This window comes from Nanorana parkeri, unplaced genomic scaffold (assembly GCF_000935625.1).
Source record: "Nanorana parkeri isolate BGI_ZX_2015 unplaced genomic scaffold, ASM93562v1 scaffold178, whole genome shotgun sequence".
In the NCBI taxonomy this organism is placed as follows: Eukaryota; Metazoa; Chordata; class Amphibia; order Anura; family Dicroglossidae; genus Nanorana; species Nanorana parkeri.
Window position 1 is genome coordinate 614467 of NW_017306446.1, and position 22152 is coordinate 636618.

General features: G+C 44.6%; 1 protein-coding gene across 1 annotated transcript in view; it reads right to left on the reverse strand.

Moving 5' to 3' along the window:
* Positions 1-6292: 6292 nt before the first annotated feature.
* Positions 6293-22152, reverse strand: part of TTLL4 (tubulin tyrosine ligase like 4) — a 34840-nt gene continuing 18980 nt past the window's right edge. Inside the window, exons 12-19 of the mRNA XM_018554909.1 lie at positions 20011-20145; positions 17653-17790; positions 15415-15514; positions 12909-13119; positions 10321-10394; positions 9217-9281; positions 7258-7357; positions 6293-6385 (exon numbers count right to left, since the gene is read on the reverse strand). Coding sequence (XP_018410411.1) covers positions 6293-6385; positions 7258-7357; positions 9217-9281; positions 10321-10394; positions 12909-13119; positions 15415-15514; positions 17653-17790; positions 20011-20145 — 916 coding nt within the window. The remainder of the gene's footprint in view (positions 6386-7257; positions 7358-9216; positions 9282-10320; positions 10395-12908; positions 13120-15414; positions 15515-17652; positions 17791-20010; positions 20146-22152) is intronic.

Consider the following 22152-nt stretch of genomic DNA (forward strand, 5'->3'; position numbering starts at 1 on the left):
AGATGCAGTGGCTGCATTCCTTTTCTTTTTTCAGGCTGGCAGCAAGCAGCGTCCGGCCAATGATTTTCCAGCGTTTCTTCAGCAAAAGCTGATTTAATGATTGACTTCTGTCGAGGGGATAGGGCCGCCCACAGATCAAATTTTGATTCCTGCTCAATCGTCCCAAATTTGCTCCGTGGGTAATGTCACAGATACGGTGCATCCTCCTGCAGGCTCACTGTATCTATGATCAGGTCATCAGTGACACTTCCTCACCAGGCTGACATGACAGACAGACGGACCTGCTGACGGCCTGACACTACCAGCTCATGTCTGACTGCCAAGAAAATGGCCTCTTCTGTTCCGCGGCATGCCAAGCCGCGATGATATTAACCAGGACAGGGAAAAAAACGCTCCCATGATGCAACAGGACTAGTAGTGCAATTACTCCGTACGCTGCAATGAAAAAGTGATTAGAGTTTAGTGATCAGAAGAGCATCTCTGCTTTGAAAGCATTCCGTGTCTTTATTCAGACCGGAGTTCTACTTTAATAAGTCAATAGACTTTGTGATTGGTGGAGGTCTGGAGAAGAGTCCCCCGGTGTATGGAGCGCCGGCTCAGTGACAGCTGCAGGATTCCAGGCCTGAGCTTGCAGCTCTCAGTGGAAGGACTTGGCGTCCTAGGGACTCCTGAGCGACACCCCAGCTGTATAGGCGCCAGGGGGAAGGGGGGAGGGGAGGTGTGCTAATTTTGGCCTCTGCTAAATACCGTCAGCGCCGGACCTGTTCCTTAACCCGTTCACTGCCTGCAGAGTGGCTTCAAAACGGCCGCTGCGCGCTCGGCAGGACAGCTGGGAGGAGTCTGACGATAGTCCAGAATTATGTGGGAGCGCATCGGACTCCTCATCCACTCAGTCACCATTAAAAACATTCCGATATTGTGACAAAGGTCACAACCTGAGCTCGCCATTTATAAACTTCCCCGTCACAGGCTGCATCCTAAATTATATACCGAGCTAGAGCAGTGGCACCGTCACCATTTCCTGGTCATACTCCCCCCAGAGGAGTGAGACTACCACCAGACGTATTGCAATGCATTCACCAGATACCTAGACCTCAGGGTTACCAAGAAGTCATACAGAACTTCTACCCCTCTCCGATGGAATAGAACAAGGGAAAGCAACATGGGTCCTCCAGCTGTGATGAAACTACAAAACCCATCAAGACTTTGCTTCTGGGAGTAATGTCTGTGGCCGTCAGAGCCTTGCAATGTCTCATGGGAGTTGTAGTTCCACCACAGCTGGAGTACCAAGGTTGCCTACCCCTGACTTCGACCTTAGAACAGGAGTTGGCAAGCCAGCTGTGGTGAAACTACCAATGCCATCATGCCTGGGACTCGCAGTCCTGCCTGTGGCTGGTAGCCGTGCACCAATACCGGGCGTTCTCATCAGTACTCGTACTTGGGAAATTGCCCCGATACCGGCACTTTACATTTATAAACACAAGTGGCTGCTGTAAGATTCTGCATTTGCAGTGGACCTCTCGGGCCTGTTTACAGTGCCGGCCAAACACCCCCCGCAGAGCCATGGTGAGACCTGGCACAGCACTGGGGAGTCCCGCAACTGCCCACACAGCCCTGGTGAGCAACAGAGTATGTAGCTTCATATTACTCTGCATTGCTGTATAATGTATTGCTGGGATTTGTAGTCCTCTATAGCTGGAGGTATTCTGCATTGCTGTATAATGTATTGCTGGGATTTGTAGTCCTCTATAGCTGGTGGTCTTCTGCATTGCTGTATAATGTATTGCTGGGATTTGTAGTCCTCTATAGCTGGTGGTATTATTCTGCATTGCTGAGATTTGTAGTCCTCTATAGCTGGTGGTCTTCTGCATTGCTGTATAATGTATTGCTGGTGGTATTATTCTGCATTGCTGTATAATGTATTGCTGAGATTTGTAGTCCTCTATAGCTGGTGGTATTATTCTGCATTGCTGTATAATGTATTGCTGGGATTTGTATTCCTCTATAGATAATGGTATGCTGCATTGCTGTATAATGTATTGCTGGGATTTGAAGTCCTCTATAGCTGATGGTATGCTGCATTGCTATATAATGTATTGCTGGGATTTGTAGTCCTCTATAGCTGGTGGTATGCTGCATTGCTATATAATGCATTGCTGGGATTTGTAGTCCTCTATAGCTGGTGGTATGCTGCATTGCTGGGATGCGTAGTCGCTCTACAGTTTGAAGTGGCAGAACTACCAGGGTGGCATCTGTGACCGGCCCCTGGCGCTCTACGGCTGCCCTAAATTTATTAGTCTGTATTGTTGTAGAAAAACGGCCAATTGGTATTGGAGAGTACTCTGTCTGGAAAAATGGTATTGATGCATCCCTACGTGCAATGCCTCATGGGATTTGTAGTTCCACAACAGCTGGACTGTCAAGGTTGCCTACCTCTGGAGCTAAATGAATATAAAAGGACACTGCCGGGATCATTTCTCCATTGGAGAGGTTTCTCCATTTCTGCAGAAGCATCGCTTGACCTCTTGGTAATCCTAAGGCAGGGATAGGCAACCTCAACACTGCAGCAGTTGCGCAACTTGAAGTCCCATGAGGCATTGCAAGGCTGACAGCATTGGTAGTTTCACCACAGCTGGAGTGGCAAGGTTGCCAACTCCTATTCTAAGGACTTGGTTCTAAGTCAAGGGTAGGCAACCTCGGCACTCCAGCTTTGGTGGAACTACAAATTCAATGAGGCATAGCTAAACTGACAGCCATGGGGCATGACTTTCAGAGGCAAAGTCATGATGGGATTTGAAGTTTCATAGCTGGGGTACCAAGGTTGCCTTCCCCTTGTTAAAGTACTTGGTGAGTGCTTTGCAAAAAATATATAAATAGATAACAACCCCCTATATAATAGCAAAGGCACACTGACAGTTCCTCTTTATGGAGATATTAGGGGTCTCTAGGACCCCTAATATCACCTATGGACCCCAAAAGAAGCTGATAAAATGAGAATTTATATAGCTTGTTTCCCTAAATCATTTTTCCTTTGGCTATTCTATATTAAGTTATATGGTGCCATCTAGTGGCCTTTTGTGGTAATGCACTTGTTTTTCCATGTTCCTTTCCTGAGATCGATGACACATTTCCCCTTTGTATATGCTTCACCCTTCTTCCTCGTTAGTACTTCCTGTGTCATGGATGCAACTACAGGACACATGGACTATGTATTCCACATAGTACGCCACGAAAGCTTCATCTTTTGACCGCATAATACTGAAACCATTCCTCGCTGTTATCCTGTTGTCTGATGTACAGAATAAAGCAACTCTTGTGGATGAAAAGGTATTGGCGAGTTCAGCTATCTGACAAGGATTGTCCTCATTGTTTCTATCTGCTTATACAGGCCAGGCATAGAGGTCTCAGCAAGGGATAAGTCAGTAACACAACAATCCGAGTCAGAATAGTCTCCCTCCTCGTGTCAACTGGTTATGACCAGGAAATGGTGAAAGTGCTGCTGCTATAGATTGTTTTGCAATATTGGGACTGTATACTTGCGAGCTGCTGACAGATTTCATTCCAAGGAATAGCGTAAAAAAGACTGCGGATTGTAGCTTTCTAAATTATTTTCAGTGTCTCTGTGGTTATTGGTCAGGTGGTTTGCCAGCCATAGGGATAACAACAGAGACTGCCACAGGCCTACACTGACATGAGGGATCTTCACCTGGATGCTACTGGACAGGTTAACCACTTGCTGACAACTATCACGTGGTAAAGCTCAACGATAGGCCAATCTGATTTTTTTTGCACTGGAAACCCAGAGCCTCACACTACAGGCAATGCCAATTTACAGCAGCAGAATGGATTCTAAGCTGAACTCGATTATAAAAGACAGAAGTTGTTGCAGCTCTGTAATCAATAATACATCATGAAGGCATTTTTTCAATGACCTGGTGTCAGCCGCTTGCCGTGCCTGTACAGAAGAGCTCAGACTGGAGAAGCAGCACAATGAGCCAATCTGCTGTAGTGCTAACAAGGAGCATGATGATAGGAGGAGAGAGTAGAGTGACACAGAGATAAGCTGGTCAGTCTGCTGCTGCTTCTTCTTTCAATATTCAATCACAGGCAGGGGGAGGGGCAAGACCTGCGAGTCCTTGGTAGGTAAAACAGCTGCCACATACATATTTCAGAATCCGTGTTCTTTTACCTATTTAACTGGAGATTAAATTATAAAAATAAATTCAGTAAATGGCACCCTCCATATTTCTTAACTTGCATGTTCACATTAAAGGAGAACTATGAGGCGAGTGTTTTTCGCTCATCCTCATAGTTAGAGCCGACCTGTGATAAAGAAGCTGTCACAGGTCGAAGTTGTCACTCACGCGGCTGGGTGGATCTCGATAGTATTGTCGGGATCCGTCACGGCTGCGGCGCTGTCAGTATATCGCGGGCAATAACCCCCTATATACTAAGCTTTGGTTCACGGGAGGAGGTTAGTATATGTCCTCCGGTGACCATAAGGGAACTAAAGGGAAAGACACTTACCCCATAGTTCTCCTATGATCCCATTTGCTGTCATCCTAATACTGCTTTCACTACGTAGTAAAACAAACACAAAGCCATCGCAATCTGAGCTAATGTCCTGCATGTGGGTTTCTGATGAGTGAGTCTGGAGGTAGAGAAGCCAGGGATCAGGATGACTGTCACATGCATGCAATTATTTCTCTCCATAACATCCTAGGAGAACGTAAAGCAACAACAGATGAATATTACAAACTTTTTATTATTAATATATATTATTTTGGCAAAAAAAAAAAGAAAATCACTCATAACAGCAGAACAGACAAACAGCCGCATTCTAATAAGACACCCCCGTGCTAAGGCTCCCTGACGTTATCATTGTGCATATGATTAAAGTGTATCTATAGTTCTGGATAGAGCAGGTAAGGGTTAGAGACTCAGTTATTTTTTTGTCATCTGCGTAATTTCTGGGAGATTTCCTCACTTCCTGCTCCAGGAACACTACAGGAAGTGAAAGGAAGTCTCTCCAAAGTGAGTGAAAATCCCTGTTGTCAGCAGTACAAATGTCCCCCATTGGCAAACCTTCCTCACTTCCTGTTCCTGTGACAAAGCTGAACGCTGGGCACACAAATCTCATTTTGGTCGATTTCTCAAAAGCCAAAAAGGATAGAAATGCCCATTGTGTGCAACAAATGCCTCTGCAAACCCAGCACAAACCTGGAATTCTAACCCTTCCCTCCTCCATCCACAACAACAAAAACTAACTACTGGAGGAAAATACACTTTATGGAGATTCTGTCATGGAGGGAACAACGGCCACAAACCTTTCTGTCACAGCCAAATGTCAGGCGGTTCTGGCGAAGCTGCACCATGTACAGATCGTCTAAGCAACACTTATTACCATTGACTCATCATATGTTGGGCAGGCTCTATGGCCAATAGGTATCTGCAGTAGTAAAGAAGGTGTGGCAAAGCTTCATCACTACCATGAAAACTGACAAAGCATTGCTGGTCAGAACGACCTGGCACCCAGCTGTGACATATCAAGCAAAACTCCATCACCTATAGGGCCCATCACTATGATGGGCAGCCTCACAGGCCAATTGGAAGGTGCAGTAGGTAGGAAAGGGCAGGCAAGCTTCAGCGTTGACATCAGTTTGTAATGCTTTGGAGATCATTCCTAATTCACTGAAAGGTGCATTTGACCACCTTCGAGTGGGGTTTGCACTCCAACAGACTTGTAGGAATGCAAAATCCACCCAAAGCGAACAAAAGCCCCTAGAAAGAGTCAAGGCTTTAACTGTTAGCACAAGGCTGTGACAGGAGGAACTAGGAGGCTGCTGATGACTTGGTGTACCTCTAAGGAGCCCGCACCTCAAACCTGCAGCAGTTTTAGTGTGCCCCCCCCCATGACAGAATCTCTTTAAAGGTCCCCGCAGAATGTGGACTAGAACACTATGAAAGGCCATACATAACTCACTCCCGGGGTGCTCGGTGTAATCGCACAGAAGCGGAATTATTCCGGCCTTCTCTTCCTCTACAATTAGGTTCCAGGCACTTTATATTCGAAGCATGGAACAAGTGTACAAAAATATCTGTGCACATTTGGAGGGGTGCAGTTTCCTTCGCGCAGTATTGCATTCTTCTGCGGAGACACAGTAGTAAGTCGGCACTCAATCCTGCTCCTTTTTCTAGAACTCCTGATCCACTGAGGTAGACTGTGTAGGTCTGAGGAGGCTGGACTGATGGCAGGGACCCTCATCACATGACCAAGGTAGACTCTGGCACATTAGCTAGCGACTGGCACAACCGTGTTCTCTCTGGGAGGTCTGGCTGATGATGGCACGATGAGGTCTTCAAAGAGATTGGCTTTTCTTGTGTACTGCAGCAAGGGAAGAAAAAAAATACATGGAGAAATGTTTGACTAAAGGAAATTTGCCACGTATAGCTAACGTGCAACAGAACATTTTTTTATTTGCACAGGTTATTGCGCCGTGTTTTAGATATTTCATATACATATTTGCAACCACAAGGGGGATCTCCACTTAGGAAATGCACCCGGTAGCCTCACAGGTAGACTACTGCATGGTTATCTAATAAACAGACCATATAGGTGAATGTACCAACTCAATCTACAGTATGCATGTATTACCAATATTGCAACCACATATACTATGTGGCCAAAAAGCTTGCAAACACCTGACCATCACACCTTATGCTGGACATCCCTTCCCAAAACATTGTGCATTATTACATGGAATATTTGTACTTCCTTTAAAGGTCTTTCCTTGGAGTCCATTGAGAAATTCTAACCTGTGGGAACATCCAAGACCAGTCCAAATGGGGTGGGCAGCACAGCAAAGAATTGAGCAAATAACTGCCAATAAGCCAAACATCTGAGGGTCTGAAGACTACCTGCAGCCTAAAAAAACGGTGTAAGGGACCTTATGCCCAAAGCTGGCATCGGAATAGGCAGAAATGTCCAGCTGCTAGAAATTAATGAACAGACATGCGGTGGCACCTAGGAAACAGAGGCCTGATGCCAAAACAGCCCAAGAGGCGCTCAGAGCCATTGTCGAGCAAGCCTTAACAGGAAAGGGAAGTACCATTACTTGAGACCATAAGCTAGAATTATGGTCTGAGTCACCCAGAGATGATGAAACGAGAAGCTGGGACACCCATCACATGTTGCAGCCACAGGGCCCTTAGGCAACCTACAGGCTCAGGATAAGAGGCAAGGCCTCAAGTACTTACAAAACCTGGAGAGCTGGCAGCAGGTGAGGATCGGTGAGTGAAGGTGATGAAAGTTACCGTAGACTGGCAGCAGTAACAGATTGAAGTTCCACACGGCTCTCTGCAAGCAGGAGCAGCCGTGGGTAGATGCTTCCTTGAGGTTGTATGGCAGAAAAGATTGAGGAACACTTGTGACACTCAACCCATTCCTGCGGCATAAACCCCTTTCACAGCACAGGCAGGGGATGGGGTATATGGGTGCTCGGTAACTAATAAAGGGAGGGGGGTAAAGGGTGCTGCTGGTCTTCAGCCCGAATGGTCTACTCACAAAAAAAAGAGTCTTCAGAGATTGTAAAAGTGTACATAGATGGAAAAGCATTCTGTAGCTACACTAACCAGAACTGGGTCTGGAAATCCCCCCCAAGTGAAATCCAGTGCCAGGAGGTCACTTCTGGGCTCACCATACATTGCCCAGACCAGGGGGATCCCAATGCGGTTCAAACCAAAATCTAGGCTGAGGATAAGCAGGCTGGATAGCTGCAAATTGGAGGGGAAACCACCAAGCAGGGGTGTTGGGGGGGTTATAGGCCACTGTAGGCCAGCCCAGGACATTTTTTTTTTGCTCACAATTGTCCAATCCTGCTGTAAGCAGCAGAATAACTTCAAGGTTCAAGACTCCAATGGATGAGGAGGCCCTTTGCGGCTATAACAGCCTCCACTCTTCTGGGAAGGCTTTCCACTTCTCAAAGGTGTTCAGTAGGGTTGAGATCAGGGCTCTGTGTAACCTAATCGAGTTTGTCCACACTAAACTGGTCAAAACATGTCTTTATGGAGATTTTGGCATAGGGTGTACCAACTTATATACACAGTCACAGGCAAGACTTTTAGCAAGGACCCTTTGGAAGCCCTATTGCACAAAAAAACCTACGGTGTGTACTATTCGTCAACACTGACTGGTAACCTTTACACTTACGGAAGCTAAAAGGGTCATTGCGAAGGCTTGGAAGTCCCCTGATTTGCCCTTTGCTGAAGTCAAAACACAGAGTGGCGAGAGTGATGTTTTTTGAGAAACTTACTGCCCTCCAAAGAGATACTTTGGTGTCATTCCGGAAGCTGTGGGAACCATGGATTGAGTCATACCTCCCTCCTTCTTTCGATATGGAGTCCTTGACCTTGTAAATGCTTGTATCAGGAAGCTTCTAACACCTAACTTTTACCTCACTTCTTATACTCCCCCCTCCCCTTTCCTGACCTTCCCCTTCCTCCAAACCCACTCTCTCTCTAATCAAAAACCAGATGACCCGCAATTCGATTCTGCACCATTGACGTAATGCTACCACTGACACGTTACTAGTGGTAATGTTGATTCCTCATAAGCTCTAATGTTGGACTGTTTCCTTCTAATGCGAAAGATCTCCTTATGGTATACTCTATTTGGTATGTTACCAAAACTGCTACTGTAAACATGTGATTACTTGTTACCACAAAAAAAAACAAATAAAAACATTTTGAAAGAAAAAAACATGTCTTTATGGTGCTGGTTTGGGGGGCACAGCCATGCTGGAACATAAAAAGGGACTTCCCCGAACGGTTACCACAAAGTTGTAAGCGAATGGTCTAAAATGTCTTTGTATTTTTCGGTATTAACAGTACCCTTCAGTGGTGTGTTCACATACTTTTGGCCATATTCTGTAGGTGCAATGGTCAGGTGTCCACATTGTGTTTAGAAATGGAAACAAGTTTTATAGAATATCGCATACAGGCTTGAATAAGGCAAAGTGCAAGTTAAAAAAACTCCTGTATCCCCGAGTAACCTCTCTGTAATTATCTTGGTCACTGCTCTAAGCTAATAAACATTGTCACCTGAATATAAGGGGATACTTTACACTACACCGCCTCATTAAAGTGAACCAGTACTTTGCAGGGCACACAGACATTTCACCACACAACAACTACTACAGAGGTATAGAGACAACTCACCTGGGTGCTGTAATGTCCCCTCGGTTAAAGCCGTTCAGATGGACCATGCTGTGAACAGGAGATTTCTGCAAGAACATTCCAGCAATTAGACCATATTGAAGCCGATACAAAGCTACATCTACAAAATCCTCATTTTGCATCCAACTATCATCAATGTTAAACTTTCAGACTATTGTTGTACGTTACTGCCAGCGGATGCAAGACTCCTCTACAAAAAGTAAAAATGCTATGACGACTATTCTCAGGAATTCAATACGAAATTGCAACTTTAAGCTGTAAAGCACACTTCAATAATGTTCTAGAATTCTCTGTTGAATTATTATTGGTGTCGAAAAGCTTCTGAAGTCACCTTAAGGATCAGAGAGTGCCAAGAGTGAGCCACGGTGCATTTACTCTCTCTCTCTGTAACTGGCTGTAAAAAAAAAAACTTCCAAACGTTTCCAATATACAACAAAACTCAAAAACCAGCAAAAAATCATCTTGCGTTGTGTTAGGGACAGTCACAAAAGGGGGGAATTTATCAAAACTGGAGCAGCGGTGCTGGGCAACCAATCAGCTTCTCTTTTCAGTTTGTTCAGTTAAGATTTGAAAATGAGAAGCTGATTGGTTGCCATGCACAGCTGCTCCAGATTTGATAAGTTCTCCTCAAAGTGTTCACAATCTATTTAAAGCGGACCTCACAGCAAAAAGCAAGGTCTGCTTACACTGCCCAAGCCCCCTTCATGAATCGCTTACTATTAGTAGGTGTAAAATGAACCTGTAAGGTAAAGGTTAGGTCAATAAGTGGACCTCACCTTTTCCTGCAAAGTTCACTTTACAATTATCATTTGTTTCAATACAATGGCGCCCATTGCCAAAACAGATCTGGGTAGCATATTGTTGAGGCAGTTTCACCATGGTATAGCTCTTAATACATCAGAATGTGTCTGGGATGGGTATCAGAGTATAAATAAATGGAGTTCTTTATCCAACTCACAAATCAAATGTAAACATTCAGGGCAGTTCTAAACCTGACTGGTGTCTCTGGGGAAGTGGCACCATTCTTCGTACTCAGACTTCAAGGCCTATAAAAGGACATCCAATAATTGTGATAGAATGACTCACCGCTGGGGAGTGTGGAAGTAGAACAGAGCCCGTGTGAAAATTCATCATGCAAAGACTTTGCAGCAGTTCGCGTCCTGACAGAGAATAAACCAATGTTACCAACTGGAGTAAAGGATGAGAATATTACAGGCCCAACAATGTCAATAATGCTAATAGAATAATAATTACTAAACTTAAAAAGGAGAACTATGGAGGTGAGTGCTTTTCACTCACCTCATAGTTCTAGCCGACCTGTGACAATGAGACTGTCACAGGTCGGCTCAGTAGATCGGGAGGTGAGCGAACACATACCGGCATTCGCTCACCTCTCAATCTGGTCACGGCTCTCTGCCGTGACAGGGGAGGGGCTGGATTCCCCCCTCCCCGCTAGCGCTGACCGGCCGGAACGGACAGGGGAGGGGGCGGGTACAGCTGGGTCTGCCTCTAGATAGGCAGAGCCAGCTGTCAGTCACGCAGCTGGGCGGATCCAGACATAATTGTCGGGATCCGCTTCAGCTGCGGCTTCTTAGTATACCGCAAGCAGCAGCTCGCGGTATACTGCGGCGTCTCAGTATACCGCGAGCTACAGCTCGCGGTATACTGAGCCTAGGGTGACAGGAGGACGCTAGTTGGTGTCCTCCCGTTACCCTAAGGAGAACTATGGAGAAAAGCCTTAACCCCATAGTTCTCCTTTAAGGGACATATTTTTAAAGCAGTGTATGCAAGCATCAAATTGATTAAGCCGGGCGGAAAATTGTCAGCTGTATAGCGACGGTCACTGTCCGGGTATGCATGGTGCCGCAGCTGCAGAAGACAAAAAGCCATAGTGTTCGCATGGATGGAGGGAGTCTATTAAATTTTCTCTCCATCAGAGAATCAAGTCATGTATGGTTAGCATCAGTCTGCCTTATCTTTCCCTTCTTTACTCAGAAACCATTATGGATGTGACTGGACTCATTGTTCCAAAGTCATACCCTGTGCTGCTGCATTTATAAAGGATAGCGGCAAGGCCATGAATAGCATAATGATTAACCGGCCTCTAGAACCTCACCATTAAAGTGAACCTGTCCAGCCTAACAATGTGCCCACAGTAACATAGCTGAAGTGCTCTGTGATAAACACACATACCTGTGCTAGCCTTCAAAAATCGATCCCAGGTCTGGGATGTTTACATGGCCTCAAATCCCTATGCTCATTGGCTTCATCTAGTGGCAGGAATGCCCCATGAACAGCATTCACCCAGCTTAGGGTTGGGTGGAAGATTTATAAATAGACCCCTTGCAGCAAATCTGCCCCCACTGTATGGTAACACTGTTGCATTGCATTGCAGTGACAACATGGATTTATTCTGTCCTCTAGCCAAAAATTCAAATAAGCTTTAGCTGGACATACACTTTAACCACTTCAAGACCAGGTGTTTAGACCCCCTTCCTGGCCAGGCCATTTTTCAGTGTTTAGCGCTGCGGTACTTTGACTGACGTTTATTCCGTCATGCAACGCTGTACTGAAATGAATTTTATACCATTTTTAGGGACAGATAGAGCTTTATTTTGGTGGTATTTAATCACCACTGGGGGTTTTATTTTTTACTATAATTAGGAAAAATTACTGAAAATTTTGAAAAAAAAAAAGTTTTTTTTAACATTATGTTAGGAAACATTTATTATTACCCAGTTTTTTGGAGCGGAGGGGGGATCGCTTGTATGTTAACAGGCACCGCTGCCTGTTTTTAAAATTGCGGCCATTTGCCGCGCGTGTGAGGGGGCGTATCTGAGCGGACGTCTAAAGACGCCCGCTCAGATCTAGAGAGCTCTGGGCTGGCCGTTTTTGTACTACGGCCGGCCCGGAGGCAGTTAATGTGAACTTGGTGTTGGGGCCTAGAAACTCCAGAGAGACAGGATTGATTTGAAGAGGCATTTGCAGTAGGGATGCATCGATACTGTTTTTTCGGTATCGAGTACCGATACTTTGCTTTGGGTACTTGCCAATACAGAGTACTGATACTGCTGCTTCCGCTGGCATGGAGTCGGCTTCCCAGGCAATCAGGAAGCCAGGTGGTGGGTAATGACATGCGTCATTCATTTTGGTCACGAAAAGTTCCCTTTAATGTCCGTCAATAACAAGGTTAGAGCATGCGATAGACAGAGCAACAAATCCTTCCGTCCCCTTCCCCACTGCTCAGCTGAATTACTGCGCGTTGCTATAAACCTGCACCAAAACCACGTGAATGCCTAGTGTTATCATTTGGGTCAGTTTAGACTCTGTGCCCCCAAAACAGTTATTTCAGTTTTTGGTACACTCTTAAGAATGAACCCATCTGACTGCCATCTCTCAGGGACTATAGCATTTTACTGCAGGCCTATTTAGTGAAGGTTAGCTGCAATGTGCATCCCCTGCACACACCTTTAAACTAGACTGCTTGGACCAAAGTGCTGTTTTCATGCCGCCAATCCCCCCCCAAGACCACCTGGTGTGAGACCACCAACTCAAGGATGTGCCCTACTGACCCTTACATGAAGCTAGAAAGGGAAGAATACAAGCTTTATGGTCTCAACATTCAAACATTACACAAGACACCCCAGGGGTACACTGGAAGGACAGCCACTCACCCTTCTCTCGGTCGTTGTAGTACTTCTGCTCCCACTGGTTGGTGAGAATATTGAAATAACGCTGCTGCTCAAAAAAGCGCAAATACCGCGAGGAGATGGGCGAGGGGAAGACGCGTTCAAACTGCCCACAGCGAGAAAGCTCGTCCTCAGTCTCTGCCAGTATCCGCACATCCTCTGCGGTCAGCTGGTCCAGCACCGTAGCATACAGATCCTACAAGAAACGCACAAACTGTTAATTATCATCGTGTGCAGTACAACAGAAAAACACAGTTCCCTCCATTTCCGGGAATCTTCCAGGACAGAACATGAGAGAATGGCAACTCCAACTAAAAAATGGAACTTCAAGCCTCACAGACAATAAAAGAACAAGCTCACAATCACTACCACAGTAATATTAAAAGAACCGAAAGGCAAAACAGCAGAACATACTATGAATACATTTAAAGGAGAACTATGAGGTGAGTGCTTTTCACTCACCCCATAGTTCTAGCCGACCTGTGACAATGAGACTGTCACAGGTCGGCTCAGTAGATCGGGAGGTGAGAGAACACATACCGGCGTTCGCTCACCTCTCGATCCTGTCACGGCTCTCCTGCTGTGACAGGGGAGGGGCTGGATTCCCCCCTCCCCACTCCGATCCGCCAGCGCTGACTGGAGGAACGGACGGGGGAGGGTACAGCTGGCTCTGCCTCTAGATAGGCAGAGCCAGCTGTCAGTCACGCAGCTGGGCGGATCCCGGCATAATTGTCGGGATCCGCTTGAGCGTCTCAGCTCGCGGTATACTGAGCCTAGGGTGACGGGAGGACGCTGGTTTGTGTCCTCCCGTTACCCTAAGGAGAACTATGGGGAAAAGCCCTAACCCCATAGTTCTCCTTTAACATTTTAAATCCCTCAAAAAGGGGGAGAATTCACTGCTGTAATAAGTTACAAGGTAATTTAACAAGTGCCAGTGACCAAACACAGTACTGAACTCCTAAAACTGTGTATGTTCACCCCACCCAGCTGGGAGCCCCATTGTCACCGCAACCAGGACTGGTTTATGTATTTACTATAGAGCTTCTATGGCTACCCAATGTACTCTGGGACACACGTTCAATGATATATGTTTTAAGTAATAACTCTCTTACATTATGAGAAGTTGCCACCCAGTACTCAGGTCATGTTACTCCATGCTGCATGATATGTGTATTCAATATGCTGGGATTTGGAATGCTGTAGAGAAATGTGATTTAATCTATGGAAGATTTATGCGTCTTTACCGGATGTTACTAATGGAGTTTTACTCCCAAGCAGATTATATGGTGACATAACAGCACTGTGCTTGCGAGTATTATCTCTTCCACTGTATTCCAGCGATTTCCGAGTATCCATTATGCCAACCGAAGGTCTAAATGTCTACACACTCTCCTGCTGTTCTGGATTCTGACATATTGAATTTGCTATTACATTTTCCAGGAGTCCGATAAATCATTCATCGGAGTAATCCTCAGTTATCTGAGATAATTGACACTAACATTTGCTAGCAATACAAAATGGTACAAGGACACTAAGATTTGTTTCTCGAGCCTTTTCTAGTGACAACATGAGTGCATTTGAAGCGAATAAATGCAACACTGAATAGATACCTATGATTCTTTACATCACGGCATTGCTTTTGTCATAAGTATCTCTGATGATGCCTAGAATCTAGAGATGTGACAGGTCCTCTTTATGGAGACATCAGCCCCTAATGTCACCTAGGGACCCCCAAAGAAGCTAATGAAGCAGAGATCTGCTTCATCAGCTCCTCTCCAGCTTCTGAAGCTGAAGAGTGACAGCAGAATGTGATGCAATATACATCACTTCAGCATTCTAACACCGGAGAGGGGACAGGAGGGACATCGTGTACCGATCTCCCTCTGATCCCGTCACAGAGCCACCATGCTGGCCTCGGGCTCGCACCGGGCACAGTGGAGCCCGGGACCAGCGGGACGGGGGACCACGGAGTGGGCGCACACACCAGCACCTTATGCAAGCGATCCACCAGCTCTATAGCCGGTGGATCGCTAGTATGTTAACAGGCATCGCTGCCTGTTTTAAAATTTAAGCAGAGTCCCGCGTGCGCAAGTGGGCGTGGCTGACGGGACTTTAATATAGAGATCCACCCAGTTGCGTGTGACAGCTGGCTCTGCCTATCTAGAGGCAGAGCCAACTGTACACGCCCACCCCACCCCCCGTCCGTTCCGCCAGTCAGCGCAGGAGGATCGGGGAAGGGGGGAATCCCTGCAGGGAGCCGTGAGTGACAGTCACTGCTCTCTGCAGGGACATGAACGTGAAGTGAGCGAGCGACGGTATGTGCGCTCACTTCCCCATCTATTGAGCCGACGTGCGACAGTTTCATTGTCACACGTCGGGTAGAACGATGAGGCTGAGTGATTTTCACTAGCCTCATAGTTCTCCTTTAATGGTAGCATAAGCGTGACAGACCGTGTATGCCCGCAAGGTTAATACTAAAAGCCAAACCTACCTTATCTGGCAACTTCTGGCTAAGGTAATGTGCCCGCTTCATCTTTTCGTCATTCAGAATCTCCATGGAGCGCCCGCGGTCCTTCCCGCTGGTAGACACGCTGACAAGACAAAGGGAGACATCAGTTTGTCCTACCAAGTTCTGCTATTAGAGAAGCTGCCCTGCGCCTCCATCCATACAAACAAACATACCAATATTACCAACTCTGAATGCTTAATAAAACTCCAATTTTGCTGTACATTGAAAATAAAAAAATGCATTCCAGGGCAGCTCTATGTATTGAGATAATTTTACCAAATGTTTAACTGAACTAAAAAAAAATTAAAATTTGAAATGTTCTATAAAACATCTAGAAATATTAACTGCCTGAGCAGAAACCTGAAAAAGTGCCTTTTTTCTTGAATTTCTCCTGTAAAATACTGCTGCCACTGCCTGCTAGTCTCAGGACATTTGCTGAGCCAACTACTGTGCTGCCTAATATTCTCATTGCTGGAGATGGACATGAGGAACAAGCCCTGCCTCTGCCAAGATGGCTGCCTCCACACAGAGACACATTACAAGGCATGTCAGGACGTCAGTAATAAGGAAATATCGGTTCAGGGAGCCCATTGGCAATATACTAGTGACTTGTCCTTTACCCTCTGCCTGCCTTTCTTGGGCACGGTTTCAGCTTGGTTCCTCTTTAAAATGGGCAGCAAGGAAAACAAAAGGGATCCTTCAACCATTTAAACTAGAGGTGCACCAAAATTGAATTTCCTGATCAAAACCGAACAGAAAATGTTTTTATTTATTTTTTTAAACTTTACTGGTCTGGGGCTCTGGGAAATATCAGGGGGGAGGGTCTAAACAGCCCCCTGATATTTCCCTTTTGAAATAGAAAAAGAGATTGAGGACAGAGTCCTTAATCTTTTTCTGCAGCCCTTGTTATAAATGAACAGGAATCCTCTACACAGAGTGCTCCTGTTCATTTATAAACTTGCGGACATGGTAAACCTACTGAAGTGAATTTATCAAAACTGGATAAGGCAAAATCTGGAGCAGCTGTGCATGGCAACCAATCAGCTTCTCTCTTCAGTTACGATTTGAAAAAGAAAGAGAGAAGCTCATTGGTTGCCATGGGCAACTGCTCCAGATTTTGACTGCTCCAGTTTTGATGAATTCCCTTCAGTATGTTTACTATGTCCACAATCATGAATGAACAGGAAGTGATGTAGAGCACTTCCCATTCATTCATAATTGGGGACACAGTAAACATATAATGTCCTTAATTATTTACAAGCAGTCAGCTGACTGCTTGTACCCGCTCTCCATTCTTACTCGCTGTCACAGGAGGCTGAGTTGGCGGGGCGGGAGGAAAGCTCGGTCTCTTTTGACAGCTGACACCTCCAATGCACCGGCGGCTTGGCCTCCGGTGACAGCTCACAGCTGTCTCTGCCCCTACACCAATCTCCATCCTAAAATGCTTCTGCTCTGGAGACACTATGATAGGCATAATCAACACATTAGAACTTATTTTCAAAGATTTTAGCTAAGTGGAGGGTCTGCCTTTATCCTGAAGGCATGATCAGCCCCAGATGAAATACAGAAAATTCTTAAGCTTTACTTCCCACAAACATGGAGCACACTTTACATGTATTGCAAACTCCCATTCAGTATAGCTAAAAGATCCAACAGGAATCATAACCCACAGAACAAACTGTCTGCAATTTGAATTCAAGTTCTCTGCCTACATTAGGAAAAGGCAATAAGCCAAGTATAGACTTCTGAGGATATGAAGCCAAGTCACGGCAGGCTTTAGACTGAAAAGGGAAATAACTGCAATAACATTACATCATAAAATTTATCGTATAGCAATGATCCACTATCAATTTGTAATGAAACTAGTTTTCCAGCTCTATAGGCTTTATACAGCCCCTCAAAAGGACTGGCTTCCTAGCCTTACTTTTCTGTCCTGGGGGTAGGCACAATAGACCCAAAGGTCCATAATCTCTTAAACCGTGACGGAATTCTACATTAAGGTAATTAAGCAAAAGAAAATGGCAAGCATGGGACAGTGGATCCACGGTCTACCTCCTGGAGGCAATAAGCCAAGACAGGGGAGCCAATACCTGGAGGAAGGGTATAACCCTTTAAGGCTACTACAGGTCGTCTCCCCTGTTCCCCAATGACCAATAACAGAAAACAAGATACAACGCTAACAATCAAAGTCCTACAGGCCGTGGTCTTTCGCTGTCTCACCTAGTAGCAGAGTCTCCAGAGCCAACATTGCTGGTGCTTATATCTTCTTTATTGGGGAGGTGGAATGCGGCCAGATTGAGGAGATCTCTGATCATTTGACCTTTAATGTTCACATCCAAAGGGGAATTGGAGTGCAGACTGTGAGGAGAACAAGGAGAGCCGATGTGAATCTTCATTTGTAATGCAGCTTACCATAAGACAACACATAGAGGTCAAAGTTCTACAACATCAAGTTTGGGTATGCATCCAAATATTGTGTTAAACGTACCAAGAAGGCTTAAAAGTAAGTCATTACTAGAACAGGTGTCCCAAAGTGAAGATTTACCTTCACTTTTTATTCTGGAGCCAACTGCACAATTTCTGGATTTCCCATTACTTTCTGTCTTCATGACAATGGTCACCAGGACGAATACAAAGTGTGAGCCTACCTAGTGGGGACCTAAACAGCAGTGAAAACTGGGTGTACAAGAAGGAAAGCCCCAACGCAGAGGGTATATAGTCCAGATCCAATTTTAAATCAAGACTAACACATCACAAAACTCCAATGCCATTCAGGAGTTCTAAGGGCCCCCCCTTCATCCAGGCCTGATAACATTGGAGGAATCCTAAACTGGTAATTAGAATGATCGCTGTAGATGCTGGTTAAGCTGGTGACCATTCTCAATAAAACAGAAAGTCATGGGAAATCCAAAATAATTTGCAGTTGGTACCAGAACAAAAGGAGTAGGTAAATATTTTACTTGAGACACTTATTTCTGGTGATGGTTCTCTAGCAGGTGAATTTCCTTCACTTTGTAGATATTTCCTCCCACTTCCCGCTGCATCACTGGGACAGGAAGTGTACAGAAAAAAAAAAAGGGATTTTAACACTTCCTTGTCCATCTTGATATCTAGTTTATTTTGCAATGGTTAGTTAAGAACTAGGAAAAGGAAGACCGAATATGAATTCATGAAGACTGTATATAACTTTGTGAAGGAATAAACATGGATGCTTTTACATCACGGGCAACCCAAGTTTTCGTGGGTAGCGTGAACTTGTATAGACGGCCCTCACAATTTCACCAGCTGTCCATCTCTGTCTTGCAGCAAATGGGGGGGAAAAAAGAGAAAACAACTAAGTCCTCTATCCAGAAGGCAAGTTCAATCACATTCAATCAGAGGCGAGCTCAGCAACTACATGCATTCCAGGCTTAGCATCAGCTTTAACACGGCAAATTATGTGACTGAAATGCATCTGTATATTAATGAAAGTAAAGAACTTCACTGCCAAGGCCATGTCATAGATGCCTTCCTATACAGTCTGTTTCCCCGTACAACATTGCTGGGAAGGCTGCCATAGCTCAGTAAGCCTATAGATAATATCTGGGCTAGGGGGTGAAGACTATAGGATAATTTTTATTGCTGTACATTTCCATGTACTGACAGCTGGGCCAAGAAAAGACAACTCAATACAAGTTCCAGATACAGAATGCTAGAGTGACTCAGAAGAATTCAAAAGGACAAAAGGGTCACCAATACAAGGTAACAATGCAGAGGATGGGGAATTGTGCTACATAGGGGCCCAGCAGGTGTGCTGTCAAAGAGAAGCTAATTAGCACTGCGCCCCATCAATCATCTAGACATATGTTATCAACGCGTGAACATGTGGAGACCGTGCTGTAGTCCAATATGAAATGACTTCACATTAGGGTAAATGAATGTCAGTGTGCAGGAATGTTCACAGCGCTCAGTGGGCATTTGGCAGACTTTTCCATCACAAATGGAGGTCAAAGCAGTAACATTATGTGGCCTGAACAAACCGGAGATCCCATTAACTGCAATTTTATTGACCTGTTTAGTTCTATAAACTGGACTGCAACTTTACAGCCAATTGTACACATTTCATTTCCTGCCTGACGGGAGATTAGTTCTTTTATTTCTTCTAAACTTGGTCATATACCTATAGATTATCTTCTGGTTTTCTATGATCAGATGGAAAAAGTGCAACAGATTCCTCCGTCTACGCTACACTGTGTGGATGGAGGAATCTCCCACTGGCCCAAGCTTCAGTATCTTGTTAGTCGGCCCCGCTGGCTCTCAAAATACCTGAACAATGCCGGCATCCAATCAGATTGTTCAGGTGTTTTGAGAGCCAGTGGGGCCGACTAGCAAGATACTGAACCTTGGCCCAACGGGAGATTCCTCCATTCACAGTTTAGCATGGATGGAGGAATCTGTTGCACTTATTCCATCTGACCACAGAAAATCTGCAAATAATTTATAGGTGTATGGCCAGCTTTAGAGTCACTTTCACTGGAACTGACACTCACTTGCCCAAATTAATTTGAGAAAAACCTGTCACTGTATGATTAACATTACCTGGGTGAGATGTTCACTTCAAGGACCCAAGGTTTCAGATTCTCATCCAGCATGATGTCAAAGCCAAACAGCTCATGGCAGCTGTGTGGGTTCTGGACGTACATCTTCACCAGGCTGTTTACGTAGGGCTCAGACCTGAGGAAAGACACACCGTTTATTGCTATTCCCTGATCAGTAACTGGAACCAGTGTGAAAATCTTCCCCCAAGACGTAAGATATAGTATTACACTTTATACACAATTTATTTGAAAGAGATACTTTATATAGTTGTCTTTTTCATTGGGGTTCAAGTGAACTGGATTTAAAATCAGTTAAAAACTATTCAGCATCATAACAGAAAAGTAGTAGTAAATCTTACAAATTATTTAAGGAGTGCAGTAATACATTGTGTCCCAATGCCACCATGCCGCAGAAATGGACTGCTGTGCTCTGCGCTAGTCAAAGCTATAGCTATGGAAACCAAAATTTTAGAGAGACCAGTTTTCACACAAAGGTCTTTCTCCATAGGAAGAAAAGTGAAGCACTTGGTCGTACACACCAGAAAGTACAATAAGGAGGAGGAATAAAGGGCATGTTTGGAAGAGAAGAACGAGTGTAAAAACATATCTGAAAAAATACATCAAGGCAACTGAACTTGCTGTATATTTCTTGAAGACAATTTACTTGTCATCCAACCGCCTTTCCCAATTCAGAATGACTCATACAAAAATTATCCGGGAATAAATATGGTGAATGTTGCTCCAATCCACATAATCTGTTAATTGCAACCAGGTGTTGATTGTATTTGCATAATTGGAGCTAGGAGGTGTTATTAACCTGCCCGATTACCTTGACTTATTTTTTTTTTTTACAGATATACTATAACCTGGATGAATGAGAACCTTCACTGACGAGTGTAAAAACAGACTTTACAAATATATGGACAGCATTTTTGCACAAGGTAAGGAAGCACCTCGATAATAACATTGCATTCCTCCTGGTTGGAGCTTTAAGACAAAAGTTCAATACAAAACTGCAGAACAGTACATTCTGGCTGAAACAGGTGAGGAGACTCTCAATAGCTAAGCTTGTTCAACTAGATACTTGGCAAAAACACATTGCAACCCGTTATCAGCTGCCACCATATTAGAATAGCCCAGACAATGGCTCCGTTTGCTGCTCCGGGTTCGTGAATGTTCCTTTATCAAATAAAGACCATATAAATGTGCCAGTAATAACAGCACCACACTACGGGTCTTAGTTTTTAAAGTGATCGTTATTGTGTATCAACCCGGAATAAAAAACAGCCAGAAATGGTAGAATACACTGAAACAGGCTGCTGCAGATGCCATTTTTTCTACACAAAAAAAAACCCACAAAACATCAAAACTTTTTAATGAGCTCAGAGCGCAGCTTTTTAAGCCCCAAATAAAGGAGGACCTAGGAAGGGGGAATGTTCTTAACCCCCAAATTCCTTGGCTGTATTATTCTATCACCCTCTTATGATTGCATTGGATTCAAAGGCCAGTAGTGTGGCACTATGATTATATACTTGCCTATAGGATTCCACCCAGGGTGCCATGGGAGCTGCCTAACCAAAGCCACGGAGCTCTACTAACCATAAAAAAATGTATATATAAAAATAAAATACATTTCCAGTGCCTCACACCAAGACCCTTTCATTTACAGTTCCAGAGAGTCACAAAGTTACTATTGAGCTCCACATTTATAAAAACCCTCATAGTGCTTTTCAAAAGAAGTTTCAGGGGGGCACCCTGTGTTAAATGTTACTTTGTAAAACAAGGATTTTATAAAAATTATATCTATATAATCTGTATCGCTACATCTACTGTAGGTATATATTCACATATATATACATACACACACACATATATATACACACACACACACACACACATATTCCCTAAAGACTCATCTCTTCAGGGAAGCCTATCCCACCTCAACCTAACCACTGAACCTTCACATTCTCACATAATTCATTCCCACAGCTACCTCATGTATCATTTCCCCCTCCTCTTTTAGATTGTAAGCCCTCAGGGGCAGGGCCCTCCTTACCATCTTGTCTTGAATTGTATTGTAACTGTAATGTCTTCCTTATATTGTAAAGCGCTGCGTAAACTGTTGGCGCTATATAAATACTAT